Source organism: Oreochromis niloticus, linkage group LG3 (assembly GCF_001858045.2).
Source record: "Oreochromis niloticus isolate F11D_XX linkage group LG3, O_niloticus_UMD_NMBU, whole genome shotgun sequence".
Classification (NCBI taxonomy): Eukaryota; Metazoa; Chordata; class Actinopteri; order Cichliformes; family Cichlidae; genus Oreochromis; species Oreochromis niloticus.
This window is the reverse complement of record NC_031967.2, coordinates 64,751,774-64,770,963: the sequence shown is the minus strand read 5'-3', so window position 1 is coordinate 64,770,963 and position 19,190 is coordinate 64,751,774. Positions and strand designations below refer to the sequence as shown.

Here is a 19,190-nt window from a genome sequence, read left to right as displayed (position 1 = left end):
AATTTTAAAGAAGAACGAACAGTTAGGGTCAGATTTACTAACATCTGCAGCATCTCAAACACGTCTTTTGATGTTAAAGAGCTGCTAGATTTACTGAAGAGACTGTCCTAAAAGTCTCCAGTCAGTCCTCAAGCTGTGTTTTGATGTGAGCCACTTATTTTTCCTCCATATTACAGTTTATATGAAGCTAAAATTAATTATGCTTCTTATTTTTTTAATAGTGCACAAAGCTAACTCTCTGAATATGTAAAAAATAAGTGTTACTGTGTTACATGCCTGAATGTTGCTCATGGTCTGATGGGAAATAATGTTTTCTGTTCTTTAGCACATCAAACAGTCAGCTGTTCACAGCTGCTCTCTTTGGAATGCCAGGACCGCCATAATGAATTAATTAAATACACCATTAAATAATTAATTAAAATCAGAACTAATTAATAACATAAATATTTTCAACACATGTAATTAATTAAATATTGACAAATTTGATTAATTAGTGACATATTTAATTAATTAATAACACACTTAAATAATTATTGACAGTTGTAATTCATTATTTAATGATTTATTTATTTAATTCATTTTGGCACTTTTGTCCCCTTCATCTCTCTTCTTGAAATATTTTTATCTCTCAGCCTCACTCGTCAAACTAAGTGGGCGGGGTTAACGCTGCCATACAGCTTCTCTAACATGTGATTGATTGTAAAATAAGTCAAGACAGGTCAATCCTAGGCTGTATCCCAATTCAGGGTCTTCAGCCTTAAAGTACGCAGCCTCAATGGTCCTCAAGGGCCGCGTACTCACAGACCGCTAAGGCCGGAAGTGCGAGGCTTGTGAAATGGGACGGTCTAGCCTCCGTCGCGCTGCCCAGGTTGCCTAGCAACCATGATAGCTAGAAACGTGTGGTTGACAGAAATGAAGGAGAACATATTTTGTTCGTTTGTTTGTTTCTACATGAGCTTTGTGTGATTTAATAAGTATCTGAGGCTGAGACCACAGGACTGTGAAACATGATCGTTGGGCTTCATTTCTGTACTGAACAGTCATTTAAGATTAGCTAGTAAATAACAATTAGCTAATGTTGTTCATGAGACTAAAGTCAGTGTAAATATGATATGGCCAATATGATAGTTATTATATTAATCACAAGTTATTACAGCAGTGAGTTTGAACTCTCAAATCAAATCACTTCTATTGTCACATCACATGTGCAGGTACACTGGTACAGCACATGTGAGTGAAATTCATGTGAGTGAACTCTATGTCAAATACTGAGCTTCAGTAAAGATTCAAGTTGCAGTTATTTATATGTCCTGTGACCTTAAATCTTCACTCAAAGACACTCAAGTTTCTTTGACAGTGTATATGCAGATGTATTATATATAGGAGACAAATGTTGTTTCTTCAGTATGTTGGCATTACTAAATTTGGCTCAATGCTTACATATATGTATTGTAGGAGCCATATGAGTTGCTCTTTTTTGACTAAGTGGGTTTGTTTAAATGGACTCACTGTATTGGTGTACGGGTGTGGGGCGTGTCTCATGGGTGTGTTAGATGATAAATGTGGTTGCACTCACCTGTTCACCGCACCTGATGTTGATGAGTAGAAAGGTCGGGCGAGCAGGAGGCAAAACCTTCTGTTGACTGCAGCTTGAATGATTTTGATGTATTTTGACTGTAACTTGATGGTTTTTGTATATTTATGCACTAATTGATGCCATAGGCATAGTTGTTATTTGGTAGTGATGGCCAAATGAAGCTTTCTGAAGCACTGAAGCTTGTATTGTAAAACGGTTCATTACTCAAAGCTTTTCAACACAGTCCTCTCTGGTGACATCTGGTGGCCAGAAATATGAAGAACAGCTTAAATACACAAAATAAAACCGACTGCTTCGTAATGATTGCTCACTCCAGGCACGTGCAGGGGGGGGGGGCTGGAGGGGCTTGAGCACCCGCCCCTTTCCTGATGGGTGCCCAAAGTGCCCTTTTCTTGAGGCAACTTTTTTTTTTTTAAATATTTTTTAATGTGTGTGTGCGTGCGGAGTCCTGTCTGTGCCCCTCAACAATAATATTTAACTATTAATCACAGTTTTGCTAAATAAAAGAATCTGGCTTGCATCAGTCACATGATCACTATTAACCAATGATCGCCCTTGACGGCAGAACGCGCTGGTTACGAGCCGGGAACGAGCTCATAAAGAGCACGCGCATTTTTAGCGGTCCGGAGCTGTAGGAGAAACACAAATTAACTCAGAGACAGACTGATGCGACACAACCAGTAAGTAGGTGTACAGCGTACACTGTAGTGTATAGCACACAGGAGTATTAGCTTATTACGTACACGTTGGTAAGTTGTCTTGTTGCAACTGATGAACTGAAACAAACGAGCGTGCTGTGTGTGTAACAGCGCGACAAACATTACCTGTCCTTTTATTAACTGCACAAGTAGTGCTGGTCATAGCTGCTGGCTAACTGGGTAAGGCTGTCGTGGGTCTGTAGCTCTGTCACCGTTTTAGGGAACATATTTAGTTTTAACGCAAGTTACAGGGCTTTTCCTGCCTTTCTGGGGGGCTTATATTTCACTAAAAACGATCTAATATGCATGTCCACATAATTATTGATTATTATAATTATAATATTTCAAAAACATACACTGTATTTTAAAGAACATACATTAAGACACAGATTATAGTAGATATATATTTTAAAATGCTGATTTTATAGCAGTAAAATTATTGTATCTCTACAGTTAAAAAATGTAATAAGATTTCTGCCTGCACAGAGTGGATAGTGAAACAAATGGAATCATCATAAATACATTATTATAAATTTATTACTTTTTTCCCCTCATTGCTTTATTATTGTAGCTCTAGTAATAAATAATAAGGGAAGGATTCTGGATCAGCACCATGATGCCCATATTATATACAGTATTCTGAAGAAGGTCTAAAATGTCACTGTGTGTGCATGCATGTGTGTGTTTTATGTATATGGATTTTTTAAATTATTACTCATGATATAACATTGTCCAGACATGGCTGGTAAGGACATGAGGAGGAAACAGTAGGAGCTGTGTGAGGCTACTAAAGGCAGTGGATCCCTCAGCAGCTGGATTACAAAGAGCACAGGTAACATTAACACATGTACCAGTTGTTGGAGAGGTATTCCAGTATAAAAATCATAATAAGCACAACTGGAATGTTTTGCTTCTATAACATTTTTCTGTCATCATTTTATTATAGAGTAAATGCAGCAGTTGTTAGGTGTGGATAATTAAATAATAGTTTATTGCAATAGCAAGTTGTGCCTTGTTCTCAGATAGACAGCAAGTGGAGAGTGATAGATGAGATGAGGGGATGGAAAGAAGAAGAGAAGCAGCGTGATTCACAGGCAGAGCCGAGTTTATTTCTCACAGTTTTTTGTTGCCTTGTGGTTCCAAGCGCATTTTGTTATTATCTCATGACACTTGTTTAATCAGCTACCATCTCTCCTATGAACATTTTAATGTCTACAGTCTCAGATCAGCACAGCCCTGCCCTCCAGCACTATCAGCATCAGGAGCAGCAGCAACCCCTCAACAGCAACATTGTACCCATCAGGTAAAACATAAGCTACGTTTGCTTTGCCTTGTTGCCACATCACAACAGTGATATAGTATGATGCGATCCCATATTAGATTCTTGATGAATGTGTGTTGTTGTTATTCAGCCTGGTTCAATGTGCCCCTTTTTAACTTTGAGCACCCGCCCCTATAAACGTCTCTGCACGGCCCTGGCCCACTCTACAGAGTGGAATTCTGTCTGATATTGGGCCTCCATTGTGTTGCTTTAAACGTGTATTTTTTGCAGTGCCAAAAATGTTGTTTATTTCTTTAATAAATAATTTTGACCAGTAAACCTTCCTTGTTTAAACATGCACCATGGTTTGGTCTTTCTTTGCTTGTGACTTCCTGATGTTGGTAAATACAATAATTGAAAAATACCACGTTACATATAATATACATATAATAATGTACAACACATTATGGAGTATGCTTCTGCTGTGAGGTCCTGCCTCCATGTACTTGTGCAGTTAATCGCTAGACGGGTATTTTTATGAATAAAATTATGGAAATTTTCCTATACATATTTTTGACCTGGGGGTAGACTTGATTGTGAATTGGAAAGGGAAAATGCTTATGAACTTTCAAATTAAAAACATGATGCATTTAAGGTAACTCTTTTCCATTTGTATTTAAAAAGAAAATTAGTTCCACTGTGCGATGGCCGAACCTGTTCCTTTTCGTGGAGATAATTTCTCCTGCTTTAAGGAAAATCCCTTCACATGGCACACAAGAGGCTGGAATGCAGAGAAACTGGTAGAGATGCAGTTATACAGTCTACCTGGGCCCCACAAACTAGCTAAAGAGAATAAATAAATGAAATTGCTGCACATTTTGCAGACTAGCAGTTTAAGATTATTTAAAACATAAAATATATCTTTTTATAACATTAAGTGTAATGAGTCAAATAGAAGTCTTTCTAAAGTTATTTAATGATATTTATATTATAAAAAGCAGATTTTTGACATTTTAAGTTTGTCCTGTTGTCAGATAAAATAAACACGCACAAAACAAAAGCAAACAGCCAGAACACTAAGCTGGAAAACTCACCAGAATGACCAAAATCAACTCAAAATACTCCCACACAACAGAAACTCCTCTATTCCTCGCTGGCTCCAAATCTCTCAATAGACATATCAGTGGTTTGCTATCTGTCACCATCAAAACACTCCACAAATCCCGCGAATGATTCACCTGCTTATAAACCATTGAATCAGATACCGTAGCGGTTACGTTCTAAATGAAGCTTCGGACGTCACTGATCACATGACTCTGGCCAAACGAATCAAGCCTCGACACAGTGCTTCTGAAGCAGTGTGTTGATTTTTTTGACACACTCACCGGAGCGTCAGCTTCAAGCGGGCCATCACTATTATTTGGCATAGTAATTGGTGCCAATTGGTAACTGGCTGTGAGTCGCAGTTATTTGTTTGTGCAGTCTGTGCATTTGTTTAATAGTTAATCCCATGTGCTGATTTGTATATTGGACAGTTGCATGTGGAATAAAAGGAACAAATGTTACAGAAGTGTATTTTATGCGTTTATTGTTGCGCGACATCTCATGTTTAGCTTGCCGCAGCCGTATGTTGGAGGAGCCGCAACAAATTGTCAACAGAAGAGTTTGTAGATTTTATTGGATTATTTATATATAAATGAGTTTTATTGATGAGAGTTTTATAGTTTGTTGTTGCCTTAGTCCACACGGCTTTTAGAGTAAGCCTGGGGCGACACAAAACAGATTTCTATTTGGAGTCTTAATCCCCTGTTAGCTTTCAGCAGTACAGCTGCATTAGGCCTTGTACTGATTTGCTTTCTAGTTATTGTGCATCAGGCGGCTGAAGCCATTGGCTTGGGAGTACCGCTGCAGTTTGTGTTTAAGACAGTTTGTCTTCCTCACAGCTGACGGTATGGAGGTACATAAATACCCACAGCTAGTGTGTAAGGAAGACTAGGTTGAGTTAGTTAGGTTTAACAGGCAGATTAGTGGGGGATATTGCTCCTGTTAATTGTGTGTGAGTGTGTCCAAGGTTTTATGAAGTGAATGTCATCAAATTGATGTGTTGGAATGAAGCTGTGTGGCATAGGTGCAGTTCAGCGTATGGATTTTGTAATGTTTTGAAGAAACATGGAGACACACCAATTAATACAATGTGTTGATGTGGATGGAAAGAAAAGACTGATTTGTATATTGGACAGTTGCATGTGGACTAAAAGGAGCAAATGTTACAGAAGTGTATTTTATGCGTTTATTGTTGCGCATCATCTGTGTCCTCATGTTTAGCCTGCCGCGGCCGTAGGTTGGAGGAGCTGCAACATGTATAAAAACAAATGTACGAGCTGTGATAACTGTGTTGATAAAATGAAGAGTAGACTGATATATGAAATATTCCTTTATTGGGTGAGAAAATCAGACCATGTCATAACTGCTTTAAGTCATACAGAATAGATATCAGAGCCTTAAACAGGCTGACGTCTGCTAAATGGGTCAAACTGGGCAGAAAGTCTACAAACACATAACATCCTTATAAAATATGATGTAACACTATAGATCAACTTACCTCAGAATATATAAAGCATATAAACAATTACAGCAACATGACGCAACAAACACAGCAGTACTACTAATCCAAAATACTCAAAGCTTCATAGAACTGAAACAAACATTTATTTTTAGCTCCATTCTGCTGCTGATACATACTTTAGGTTTCTGAACATTAAACTTGTTGCTGCCTTTCATAGTGTGTAACTTGAAGACCCTGAGTACTTTCTCCCACACTGAAAACACTGGAATGATAACATTATTTGAACATTACCTAATAAGACTGATTCAGGACAGACAATTAGTTATTTTAAACTTTCCTAGCAGTCCTTCACAAACAGGGAACAGTCTGTCTATTCTCTCCATCTGTCAGCTGCTGCTGGCTCTTCCTCCTCCTCTTCCTCACACACTGCTGAGTTTGTCCTGGTGGATCATCAGGGGTGCAAAGCCTCACAGATGATGTGCAGCAGTGGGTCCCTCAGTCTGTCCTCACTCTGGACACTTGCAGTTGTCACACATGGAAATCAAATGTGTGATAAGCTGCAGGATTCAAACACAAGTGTAACTTATAAATACATGTTCATACTTTTATTCCACAATCAGAGAGAAAGAAACAGAGAGAGAGTGCAGGACAGACAGACAGGTGACAGTCTCAGGTGTACACACTGCTACAAAACAGCACAGAGAAGGAGGATTTAGTGTTTGTGTTATTACGAGTGCTGAACAAGAAGAATTCCCAGATGGTCCAGTGGACACATGTGTGACTCCTGTGATTAAAGCATCTTTCTTTCAGCTTAACGAGTGAACCGTCAGCTCGTTCAAACACACGTTAAAGTCCGTTTGGCTCGACACCACCGAACAGAGGCAGCAATATAACATAGCTAACATTAACAGTGCAGTGAATCCTGCTTGTGCCGTGATATTCAGGACTGCAAACTGAGCAGCATCACTGACTTTCAGCTTGTTGTGTTTGTGGATATATGACTGACTTTAGTTATCCATAAAATCATCACATTCTCTGTAAGATAAGGTCGACTATATATATATATATATATTTAGAAGTAAAGGCTTTAAAACCAAGTTAGTACAAACATCACTAATGTCACATAACTTTGCCGACATGTGGCCAACAGTAATGTTTTAATGTTCTTAAACATTCGCACATAAATACGTGACATAATATTCAGTACTTACTTTTGACAGTTCAAAAGTTGTCCTTGCAAAAGATTGCAAGGACAACTGCTCATCAGTGGGATGCAGTGGTGTGACTTTGTTGTGTGGGCACAAGAGGACTACCTAGTGCAAAGAATATACATAGATACAGATGTGCACAATGCAATCAGAGAAAAGGCTGACTACTTCCTTTTTTTACATATATATGCCATGATACCTGTGTTTGGAAAAATGAACAGTGAAAACATAGCAAAAAGGAAAACAGATCCTTCAGGCTGGCTGGAACAAAATAACTGATGTTTTATTTGCAATGTATTTCATGAATTTTTTTGTTGTTACATGTTACTTTTATGTGAAATCAATAAACTGTTATTTAAGCAATGGCATCAATTTCATTTTTTAAAAACACACATTAAAACATTGAATTTGTGCAGAACTTATTTACATGGTAAGTATTAAACTAAATCCATGCCTAGCATACTGACATACATTTAGACAATAACACAACTGAATGAAGAAAATGACAAATGGTATTTTGGATATTACAAAAGCACAATGTCACTTATGATTTTAAAACGATTTAGTGATTTACTTTATAATTTTGATAAACAATTTTGTTGAATATGAATAGTAATATAGTAGTATAATTAAACAGTATTATTAACATTCAACATTTGCAAAGAATTAGAATTATCAATAACTGGAACTCAACTATCAGTACTCAAGTACCAGTTCTGTAATCAAGTTTTGTCAAGGAAGAAATGCAACTGTAGTGGCCTCAGCTGCAGGTCATTTTCCATAAGTTGTACTGGCACTGGTGTCTTGGGAAAAGTCCATCTTGTCTCACTTAACCCATTTTTTAACTAATGGTGTTTTCTGGTCATTTGACAACATACATGCTACTGCAAACAGTTGGTTGATATTGTAAACATGTGACATGGTAATGATGCTATCAAAAAGTTTGTTCTGTTTTATCCTCCTAATGACTCGCTCCACATGTACCCTGAGTCTGGCTATGGCCTGCGTCTCCTTAACCTGGTATGCTGGCATCTGCTTCTGCTTAGATAGAAAAGGTGGGGAGTACACTTTGCATTTACAACAATCGGTGATGTCTTCAGTCAACTTCTCAGCAATGCCTGATTGTTTGAATAGTTCCTTGTCACTAACCGAACCAGCATACAGATTAGAGATGAATGTCACTGGACCATGTGGAGCTATGCCAACCAGGGCTTTGATCGTACAGTGGGATTTGTACGAAGAGTACATTTCACTTTGGAGAAGTGGTGAGGATGGTGTCTGACACCTCAGCTCTGTACAGTCAAGGATCATCTGGGTGTCTGAGAAATCTTTGAATTCCTCAGGGAGGTAAGCTTGCACTTCTTCACGTGTAAGCCAGATGCATTGAGACCCCAGTGCAGTGGCAAGAAAATTTGTCCATGTTGCAATAATGCGGCTCAGTGTGGACTGGTGTATGTTAAATCGGTGTGCCAGGTCCCTCTCCTTCAAACCAACTGACAGGAAAACCAGGAAAAGAAAGAACTCGTCAATTGGCTGTAGCAGCTGCCTCAGGAAGGTGAAAACAAAAGGGAAAATGTTACTCCTTAAGCTATGAACTAGTAAAATTATGCTTTTCTTGGCTAAATGTTTTGTAATGTTTATGCATACCATACTGTACCATGGGGTAAACAATGAGGTGCTGTAGTACACAGGTGTATGTATGTAAAGGATGCTGAGTCCTTTATCATACATACACCTGTGTATGTATGCTATTGTACATAATGTAATGTAATTGTACATAAATACATTAACATTACACCTTTAGTTCTAACTACCAACAAACCCATAACCTACCGTTGATGTGCGTGCAGGTGTCAACACTTCTTCGTTCCTATTGGCAGCTGACTTGGCTCTTGAAACCCGGATCATTTTATAGATGCAAGGCTCAATCAAAAACCAAAATGCCATCAAATGATCATAGCTTGGAAATCTATTCACGAGAGAGACATACATCGTGCCAATCATTATTTCACATTACACACTGACATAAAAATAATGTAAACTGTGACAAATATGCAAATGGTATGCTGTATAACATAGTCTGATTAACAGTCTATTTGGTGTTGTATTTTACCTGTAGCATATTGTTGAAATACTAAAGCATCTACATGAAACATACAATCAGCAGAGAAAAAGTAAATATCTATTTTGCTTTCATTAAGACTGGAAACACTTTCGAAATTCAACTGGTGGTGACCTTGGTATATTTTAAACAATTAGCTTGAATAGAGCTTAAGTGTACCTGGTATAGTATCGGATGTCAGGGTCGGAGCCAGCAAAACGCTGTAACCCAAATTCTCGCTGGACACGTAACTCCTGTATTTCCTTCCTCAGAGTCTCCACGTCTTTGGACAGGTCTTCTGCAGCTGATGCAGATATGTCCAATGCAGACGGCTCAGGGACTGAGCAGTAGTCATGATCTCTTGTAAGACTGTGCTCTTCTTGATCATCAGCAGGAACTAGTTCAAGGCATTGCTCCGTTCTCTCCCAAACACTACGCCGCGGTGGTTCACCTTTAAAGCCATTCCACTCAAAAAGTGTTGGTACAGCACCTTTAATAAGCCGCCTTCCACCATCAAGGGTTGTTGGCTCTATGAGTTGACCACTGGCAAAGTGTCTGCTGCAGACCCTGGTGTGAAAGGTAATCGTGAAATTATCCCGGCGTATGTTTACCAGCCATTGTCTTCTCAAGTCGGAATGGGTCGGAAAGCCATGAAAACTTAGTATGCCGTTAAATTTGGCTGAAGCCGAACAAAGTGGGACACAGCAATGCTCAGAGTATTTCTTCTCCTGTTTTTGAAAATGTTCTGTTTTAAATACTTTTCTCTTTATACTCATTCTGAAGCGACATTAGCATAGCTACCGATAGATAAACAAACATACCGGAAACGTCCAAGTGGTAGTATTTGGAAACGGAAATACGTCACATGCCCTAGTGCAAGTAGTCCATCTCCTTTTCTTAAACTCTTTTCCTTGGCCTTGATGAAAACGTCATCGTGGGGAGGACAACTGCTAAGGACTCAGGAAAAGAGAGGAGCGGTGATGAGAACTGGAACAGCCTTACACTCGTCTCTCTGTACCAATGTCACACCGGATGTCCGGCTGTTGAAACTACATTGTGCTGAAGATGGACTACAAAACAAACATCTTATTTTGTAACAATGTGTTCTAACCCTGTTGTTTTATGGAGGTCATATAAACGAGAACAGCCTTTTAAAAATATTGCTTCATTATTAAGTTTGAATTTTAAAAAAGAAGGAACAGTTAGGGTCAGATATACTAACATCTGCAGCAGCTCAAACACGTCTTTTGATGTTAAAGAGCTGCTAGATTTACTGAAGAGACTGTCCTAAAACTCTCCAGTCAGTCCTCAAGCTGTGTTTTGAGGTGAGCCCCACTTATTTTTCCTCCATAATACAGTTTATATGAAGCTGAAATTAATTATGCTTTTTATTTTTTAATAGTGCACACAGCTAACTCTCTGCTGAATATGTAAAACATAAAAGTGTTACTGTGTTACATGCCTGAATGTTGCTCATGGTCTGATGGGAAATAATGTTTTCTGTTCTTTAACACATCGAACAATCAGCTGTTCACAGCTGCTCTCAAGCGGATTTTTACTGAACTGGAGTGGCTTCTTCATAGAGAGATTAAAGCACACTGTTAGTAGATCGTCCTGCAATTGTGACATCACAATAATTTGCCTCGCTTTATAAATCTGTCACTTCTGTAACATATAAAATTAAAAACATAATACAATAAGTACTTTGTGAAGGACTTGCTGACATCTTGGCTGAATACATGCCAAAATATGATTGTGTTCTTATTGTTGGCAGGGGCGGATCTAGAAGGGTGGCATGGGGTGGCAAGTGCCACCCTAAAATGATCCCTTGCCACCCCCAAGTGCCACCCCAGTTTTGCATATGATGGTGTTGTTTATTAAAATAACTTTTTTTTAACTGGCAAACATCATTTGTGGGGCATCTTATTGCAAAACCTGATTGCTCTCTCATTTTAGTTTTAGTAATATTTTTAAATGGTTGCATAAAATGAAAACAAAAGGCAGGTGTATTGGCTACATTTTTAAATAAATAGTTGTATATGTTTACAAAATGTACAATTTATATTTGCATTTCAAGTTATAAAAAATGACTCAACATGTCTGTGGCTTTTTTTTATAGTAAAAAAAAACTACTAGCATTTTAAGTTCTTTGTGTGATTTCAGATCAGTAATACTAATGCAGTATGTCAGTGAAACAAACAACAACTAAATTCAGTTGAGCTGAAAAGAATGATACCAAACAAGGCAAGGGGAAAAAAACTAAAATGAAACAATTTCAGGGTGAAATACAAACGTAAACTCAAAAGGAGTCAAAATGGCCGGTTGTATTTCAGACCTCAGTGGGTTGATCCAAGAAATCATGAAAAATTAGGTTTAAATTTTTGTTCATGGCAGTGCAGATTTCTGACATTTTGTGTAATTTAAGCATCTAACAATGTGATTGTTTTCTAACAAAAAACAGTGTGAAAATTAAGTTAGACTTGTGTTTGTAAATGAACCGCCCCATGTTGTGTAGCTTTCTGGATTTTATACTTGTTGGGCTACATATTTATTTATTATACAGGCTATACAGTACATACATAAAAAATGTGAGTTTTGATTCTAACTAAAGTGTTTAATTATGTGGGCTACAGAGAATAATTAAGTTATAGAAAATATTTATATGAAAAATGTATATACTTATCGCAATTGAATCATTTTAACCATATGTAACCACCTGCATATGTGTTTGGGGGGAGGGGGGAGGCTTTGATTTTGCCACCCCATTTGATTTCTTTGCCACCCTCATGCCACCTTAAGAAAATTTCTCTAGATCCGCCCCTGATTGTTGGGGGTTTTAATATTCATGTGTGTTGTCCTGATATGCCCATGGCAAAGGGCTTTTAAAGCCTTATTGATTCTTTTAATGTGGTGCAATGTGTGACCGGTCCTACACATGAATGTGGACACACACTTGATCTTGTTTTATCTCATGTTGTGTTTTCTTTTTGTTTTTTGTTTTTGTTTTTAATGTAGAGATCTCTGATGATGTGTTTTCTGGCCACAGTCCTGTGATGTTTGACGTTCCTCTTGCCTGTACCTCAGTTAAACCTCACGCTGCTGCTCGGCGCTGTCGACTTTTTAACTCCTCCACTGCTGAGCAGTTTTCAACACTTAACCAGAATTGCAAAATCCCAGATTTTTTATGCAGCCAGACCACAGAACTGAGCGCATGGTTTTATTCCACCTGCCAGACTACTTTGGACTGCATTGGACATGGCTTCATTAAAATCCAGGCATTCTAAAACTAAAGCGCAGGCTGAACGACACGACCCAAGCTGTCCGACATGAGTGGCGTCGAGCTGAGCACACGTGGAAAAACTACAATTTACAAGTGTCATTACAGATGCTAAAGGACTGTTAGCGTCAATACATATATATATATATATATATGTAAATATATATATGTACGTATATATGTGTTGTGGAATTACAGGGATTATTTTACATAACCATCATCTTATCATTGCAGTAATTATCATTTCATCAAAGTGTTTATTGAAGCTGCTGGCATTAGGTTATAATTTATATTATAGGGGTTATCATAATCAAATATTAACATGTTTATTACAGGTGCAGTTATAACTACTTTAAAATGATTGAGTTAAATATATGTATCATAACTCATAGGCTGAGTACATGGTTACAGTAAAATAGTAGCTGAGCAAAGGCCTGAATGTATTCAGCTTCTTGTGGCATTTGAGTTTGCTTAGTTACAGGTGACGGAAGGATGTCCAGTCCATGGTGACCTCAAAGGCCTTAGATCATCACCATATTTGGAAGAGTATGCCACAAGGAGGAACTTCTGTGTTTGCATTTAATTCTTAAAATACATGGATGTTCTGTACATGCAAATTATGTGCTTGTAAACGCAAGAAGGGGCGTTACAATACCCTGATGTTATAAAAGCAATCTAGAGTGTATTTTGGGTAGAGATGTACAACTGTTTTGCAGTTTACACCTCTCCACGCTGCGTGCATTAAAATCAATTGTTTGAACGACCTCTTCTGGACTATCATTGTTTTGCTCTCATCCTCAATTTCGAACCCGTAACAGTGTGTATACACACACATATATATATATATATATATATATATATATATATAGACCAAGTATAGATAGATAGCATAAGTGTAGATACTTACATGAAAACAAACATAATAACTTCATACTGTCACTGGGTTTAAACTAAAGGAGTGTTCACAAGAAATCATCAGTATCAAACTGTGACAATAAAAAATGTTCATTAAAGCAATCAAGAATGGGATGAGTTTGATGTCAATCCTTGGTAATGCATGGGGGAAGCTCTGTGCCAATTTTATCAGGAACTAAGGATTTTATCCTTTTCTGGATGCAATACCGTGGCCTCCAGTAACACTATATGGAATCTTAGAGTCATTTTGACCAGGACTTCTCCTTTAATGGAAATATAAAGCAAATATTTAAGACTGCTTTCTTCCATTGCTGCAATATCTTTTAAATCAGAAATATCCTGTCTCAGAGTGATGCTGAAAATCTCGTTCATGCATTTATTACTTGTAGTCGGGAATATTGTAATTCATTATTATCAGGATGTTCTTTTTTGCGTTGGGACAAAGGCAGGATGCGATGGCTGCTGTTTTATCTACGTGTGGATGCACATGCCCAGCTCCCAAATTGTACCCAAATACTGTACGGTCCCTCCATCCAACCACACATTTTCGGGACCATGACCACCCACTGCACACGCTCCACCGAGGTATCACTATGAGTGACAACATTATCCAGGTAGCAAACAGCATATGCAGTGTGAGGACACAGCTATCGCTACAGGAGGTGCTGAAAAATGCCCGGGGCTTCAAATAAGCCTAACAGAAGTGTGACGAATGGTACAAACCATACAGAGTAGAGAAGGCCATTTTTGTCTTTGGACTCTGCAGACAAGGGAATCTGCCAGTAGGCGTTAGTTAAATCCAAAATCATAAAAACAAGCAGTGCTTATACAGTCAGGTCAACCCGGGGCATGGGATAAGCATCAAACCATGAGACCTTCGCTTTGTGACAATCATCACAGAACCATATAAAACCCTGCGCTCACTTCTTAATTACCACCTTAAAGACAACCGGCCCCTCTCAACAGCTGGGACAAATCATATGGCAAACAGATAGGAGACCAAACACTGAGGAACAAATCCTCATTTCATCCTATGATAACAGCATTTTCCCCATTTCAGCCAATTCCTTTTGCACAATTTGTCTCTTGTGCTCAGGCAACCTGTAGGGCCATGAACAGACTTTCACACCAGGCTGCGTTTCAAATTGGTGCTGCATGAGAGTCTTGCAGATGGTCGGGGGAATGAACACATCTGCAAACTACTGTTGCAATGCAGGAACATCTGCTTTATTGGAATGTGTGAGATGTTAATCACAATGCATCTTAAACACACTGTCTGAAAACTTCATGCCCACATCTTGTTTTTCAGAAAAATCAAACATCTTTTCCTTAAGATCATTTCAGAGTTTTTAATGAGCTGCATGAACCGTGCCGAGAGCAGCCAAGTCTCCTCCTCTGATAAACCTCCACATGTACCACTAAAAACATTTAAATAAGTTTGAATCTGAAATCATGGCTCAAACTACTTGCTGTGAGACCATTTCTTTATTTTTCACATCAAACCGTTTAATAAGATAAACTTTACACAGAGTTCATCAAATATAACTAACGCTTAAACATTATCAGGATTTCATAATAGAAACTTCAGTTCAACAGGAAAACAACCACAGAACATGTGGATCAAAATGAATTCATTAAAAAACAACGTGGACAAACAAAGGATACAGTAAATACACTAAAGTGAAAGGAGGAGCCAAAAATAGATGTTTAATAGGATTTGAATTAACTAAAAGTAGTCACCTGTGATCTTTAAAATGGTCCTGATGTGTGCTGCTGTTTTTAACTTTTAACAGTTCTTTGCTGCCACTGTGAATATTGTGTTCCTTCCCTAATTAAATTAAGGTTACACAGCCTCACTGCTCCATCTTCTGGTAAAAAAAAAAAAAAGGTATTACATGGAAGTACAGCCCAAAACCAGTTCAGCTTGAGTTTCTTTTTTCTGGACACAAAGTCACAGCAGCTCTTTTTTCAAAGCTGGTGGAAAGATTTAGCTCATTTTGGAAGTTTTAAGAGCAACTGCTGTGAAATTATTTGCAGTTTTGGGAGAAAAAGGATTTAAGAGAAGATTTTACCACAGCAGAATATTAAATATGAATGAAGAATTGAAATTTAACTGAGGCGAAACATGCAATGAATACATAAAAAAACAAGTTAATTTTGGAAAAGCTAAAAAAGTTCAAATAAAAGAAATGATATACATATCCATATGTGATTTTTGATAGAATACCAGTTTGGTTTTAAAAAAAGAGAAAGAAAAGACATTCCTATAACTTTAATAATACAGTAACAAGTACAACTACTAAACACTACTGTGTCCTAAGGGAACAAAGATTAAAATGTAACAGGGTTAACATTTTAGAGAATTAAAATCCCTCAAAGGAAAAAAACAAACTTGATATGCATATCTATACATGCAGCTTCCTAAATGTAACATTCAGGATTATTCACTGCAGGTCCAGAAATCAGAGCTACCTCATCAGATCCAAGTGTGACATCAGCTGACACTCTTTACAGGAGATTCCATCTGAACTCTGTGGAGCCTGATCTCAAGGTTTTTAAGTCTGACCCTGAAACCAGAAGAGGATCTTTCTCTCTCTTCAGATTCATTGTGATCCAGTGATTTCAGTCCTGCATGATCAGGCTGACGTTTGCACACAGCAGATAATGAAGTGAATGTTTTTGCACATTGGTAACAGTGAAACAGTTTATTTACAGCGTGGAATCGTTTGTGTTTGGAGTATGAACTGAGATTCCTGAAGCTCTTGTCACACTGGTCACAGCTGAAGTTCACTTCCATGTGTGTACGTTCATGTTTGTTACGATAACCTGATTGTGAGAAGCTTTTGTCACAGTGTCTGCACTTGTATGGTGTCTCTTCTGTGTGGATTCATTTATGCTTTTTCTTTAAGCTCACATGCAGTGGTGAAGGATGACACACACTGGTCACAGATGTGCTTTTTGAATCCACTGTGGAAGAGTTCATGTATTTTTAATGTACTTGGTGTGTGGAAGCCTCTCCCACATTCTTTGCAGTAGTTCATTTTGTCTCCAGTGTGTCTACGTTGATGTGGTTTTAGGTCCCGTTGATGATTGGAAGTTTTTTCACAAAGGTCACAGAGAAACTCTTTCCCACCACCACAGTGACGACAGGGTTGAGAACTGGATCCATCTGTGTTGCTCTGCTTTTTTTATTTTTATCCTGAATGTTGCCTGAAACAAAGAGCATCTCTGCCAACGTCCAATTACATTTTACTGTTTACATTATAACACTCAGATTACTAGGCAAAAACGACTCCATAAGTTTACTGATGAGACTTGTTCCAAACAATCAGGTTAAAAATACAGGATAAAAAGATAAATACATACCTCACATTAACTGCACTTGTAGAGTTACTTTCTTGTGTGGATCTGTTGGTGTTTATTAAGCTTATGTGGAGATTTAAAAGTCTTCTCACACAGGTCACATTTGTAAGGTCTCTCCTCAGTGTGGCTAAACATGTGTTGTTGTAACTGTGCATCTGTTGTAAACAGTTTTCCACACTGATCACAGCAGTAAACATCATTTCCAGTGTGAATCCGTAGGTGAATATTTCGGTAGTGTTTTTCACTGAAACTTTTTCCACAAAAGTTGCAGCTGTACGCCTTAATTCCAGAGTGGGTAACTAGATGCTTCTGCAAGTTTCGACTTTCAGCAAAAGCTTTACCACACAAGTCACAGTATTGTCTTTTAACTCCACTGTGGATGAGTTGGTGTGCTTTAAAGCCTCCAGCCTCGGTAAAAGACTTTCCACCCAAGTCACAGCTGTAAGCTTTAACTCCCCTGTGGATGAGTTGGTGTTTTTTTAAGTCTCCAGCCTGAGTAAAAGACTTTCCACCCAAGTCACAGCTGTAAGGTTTAACTCCCCTGTGGATGAGTCGATGTCTTTGTAAGCCTACAGCCTGGGTAAAAGACTTTCCACCCAAGTCACAGCTGTAAGCTTTAACTCCACTGTGCATGAGTTGGTGTGCTTTAAAGCCTCCAGCCTCGGTAAAAGACTTTCCACCCAAGTCACAGCTGTAAGCTTTAACTCCCCTGTGGATGAGTTGGTGTTTTTTTAAGTCTCCAGCCTGAGTGAAAGACTTTCCACCCAAGTCACAGCTGTAAGGTTTAACTCCCCTGTGGATGAGTCGATGTCTTTGTAAGCCTACAGCCTGGGTAAAAGACTTTCCACCCAAGTCACAGCTGTAAGCTTTAACTCCCCTGTGGATGAGTTGGTGTTTTTTTAAGTCTCCAGCCCGGGTAAAAGGCTTTCCACACAAGTCACAGCTGTAAGGTTTAAATCTACTGTGGATGAGTCGATGTCTTTGTAAGCCTACAGCCTGGGTAAAAGACTTTCCACACAAGTCACAGGTGTAAGGTTTAAATCTACTGTGGATGAGTTGGTGTTTTTTTAAGTGTCCAGCCAGGGTAAAAGAGTTTCCACACTCATCACAGCTGTAAGGTTTAAATCCACTGTGGATGAGTCGATGTTCTTTTAAGCCTCCAGCCTGGGTAAAAGACTTTCCACACTCATCACAGCTTTATGGTTTAACTCCACTGTGGATGAGTTGGTGTGTTTTTAAATGTCCAGTCCGGGTAAAAGACTTCCCACACTCATCACAGCTGTAAGGTTTAAATCTACTGTGGATGAGTTGGTGTTTTTTTAAGTGTCCAGCCTGGGCAAAAGACTTCCCACACTCATCGCAGCTGTAAGGTTTAAATCTACTGTGGATGAGTCGATGTCTTTGTAGGCTTACAGCCTGGGTAAAAGACTTTCCACACAACTCACAGGTGTAAGGTTTAACTCCACTGTGGATGAGTTGGTGTTTTTTTAAACCTCCAGCCAGGGTAAAAGACTTTCCACACAACTCACAGCTGTAAGGTTTAACTCCACTGTGGATGAGTCGGTGTCTTTGTAAGCCTAACGTCAGGGTAAAAGACTTTCCACACAACTCACATTTGTAAGGTTTAACTCCACTGTGGATGAGTTGGTGTCTTTTTAAGTCTCCACCCCGGGTAAAATACTTCCCACACTCATCACAGCTGTATGGTTTAACTCCACTGTGGATGAGTTGGTGTGTTTTTAAATGTCCAGTCCGGGTAAAAGACTTCCCACACTCATCACAGCTGTAAGGTTTAAATCTACTGTGGATGAGTCGATGTCTTTGTAGGCTTACAGCCTGGGTAAAAGACTTCCCACACTCATCACAGCTGTAAGGTTTAAATCTACTGTGGATGAGTCGATGTCTTTGTAGGCTTACAGCCTGGGTAAAAGACTTCCCACACTCATCACAGCTGTAAGGTTTAAATCTACTGTGGATGAGTCGATGTCTTTGTAAGCCTACAGCCTGGGTAAAAGACTTTCCACACAACTCACAGCTGTAAGGTTTAACTCCACTGTGGATGAGTTGGTGTTTTTTTAAACCTCCAGACTCAGTAAAAGACTTTCCACACAAGTCACAGGTGTAAAGTTTAACTCCACTGTGGATGAGTTGGTGTCTTTTTACGTCTCCACCCCGGGTAAAATCCTTCCCACACTCATCACAGC

The 19,190-nt window shown here is 38.6% G+C and overlaps 2 protein-coding genes across 2 annotated transcripts in view; both read right to left on the bottom strand.

Moving 5' to 3' along the window:
- LOC102078817 (zinc finger protein 665) overlaps positions 1-19,190 on the bottom strand; it is a 1,047,781-nt gene that overhangs the window by 650,631 nt on the left and 377,960 nt on the right. The window lies entirely within an intron of this gene.
- On the bottom strand, positions 18,184-19,184 carry LOC109196771 (zinc finger protein 708-like). The gene is made up of 2 exons (XM_025906056.1): positions 19,181-19,184; positions 18,184-19,064 (listed from the first exon to the last, which is right to left on the bottom strand). Exons 1-2 carry the CDS (start codon positions 19,182-19,184, stop codon positions 18,184-18,186), a joined length of 885 nt encoding a protein of 294 aa, XP_025761841.1.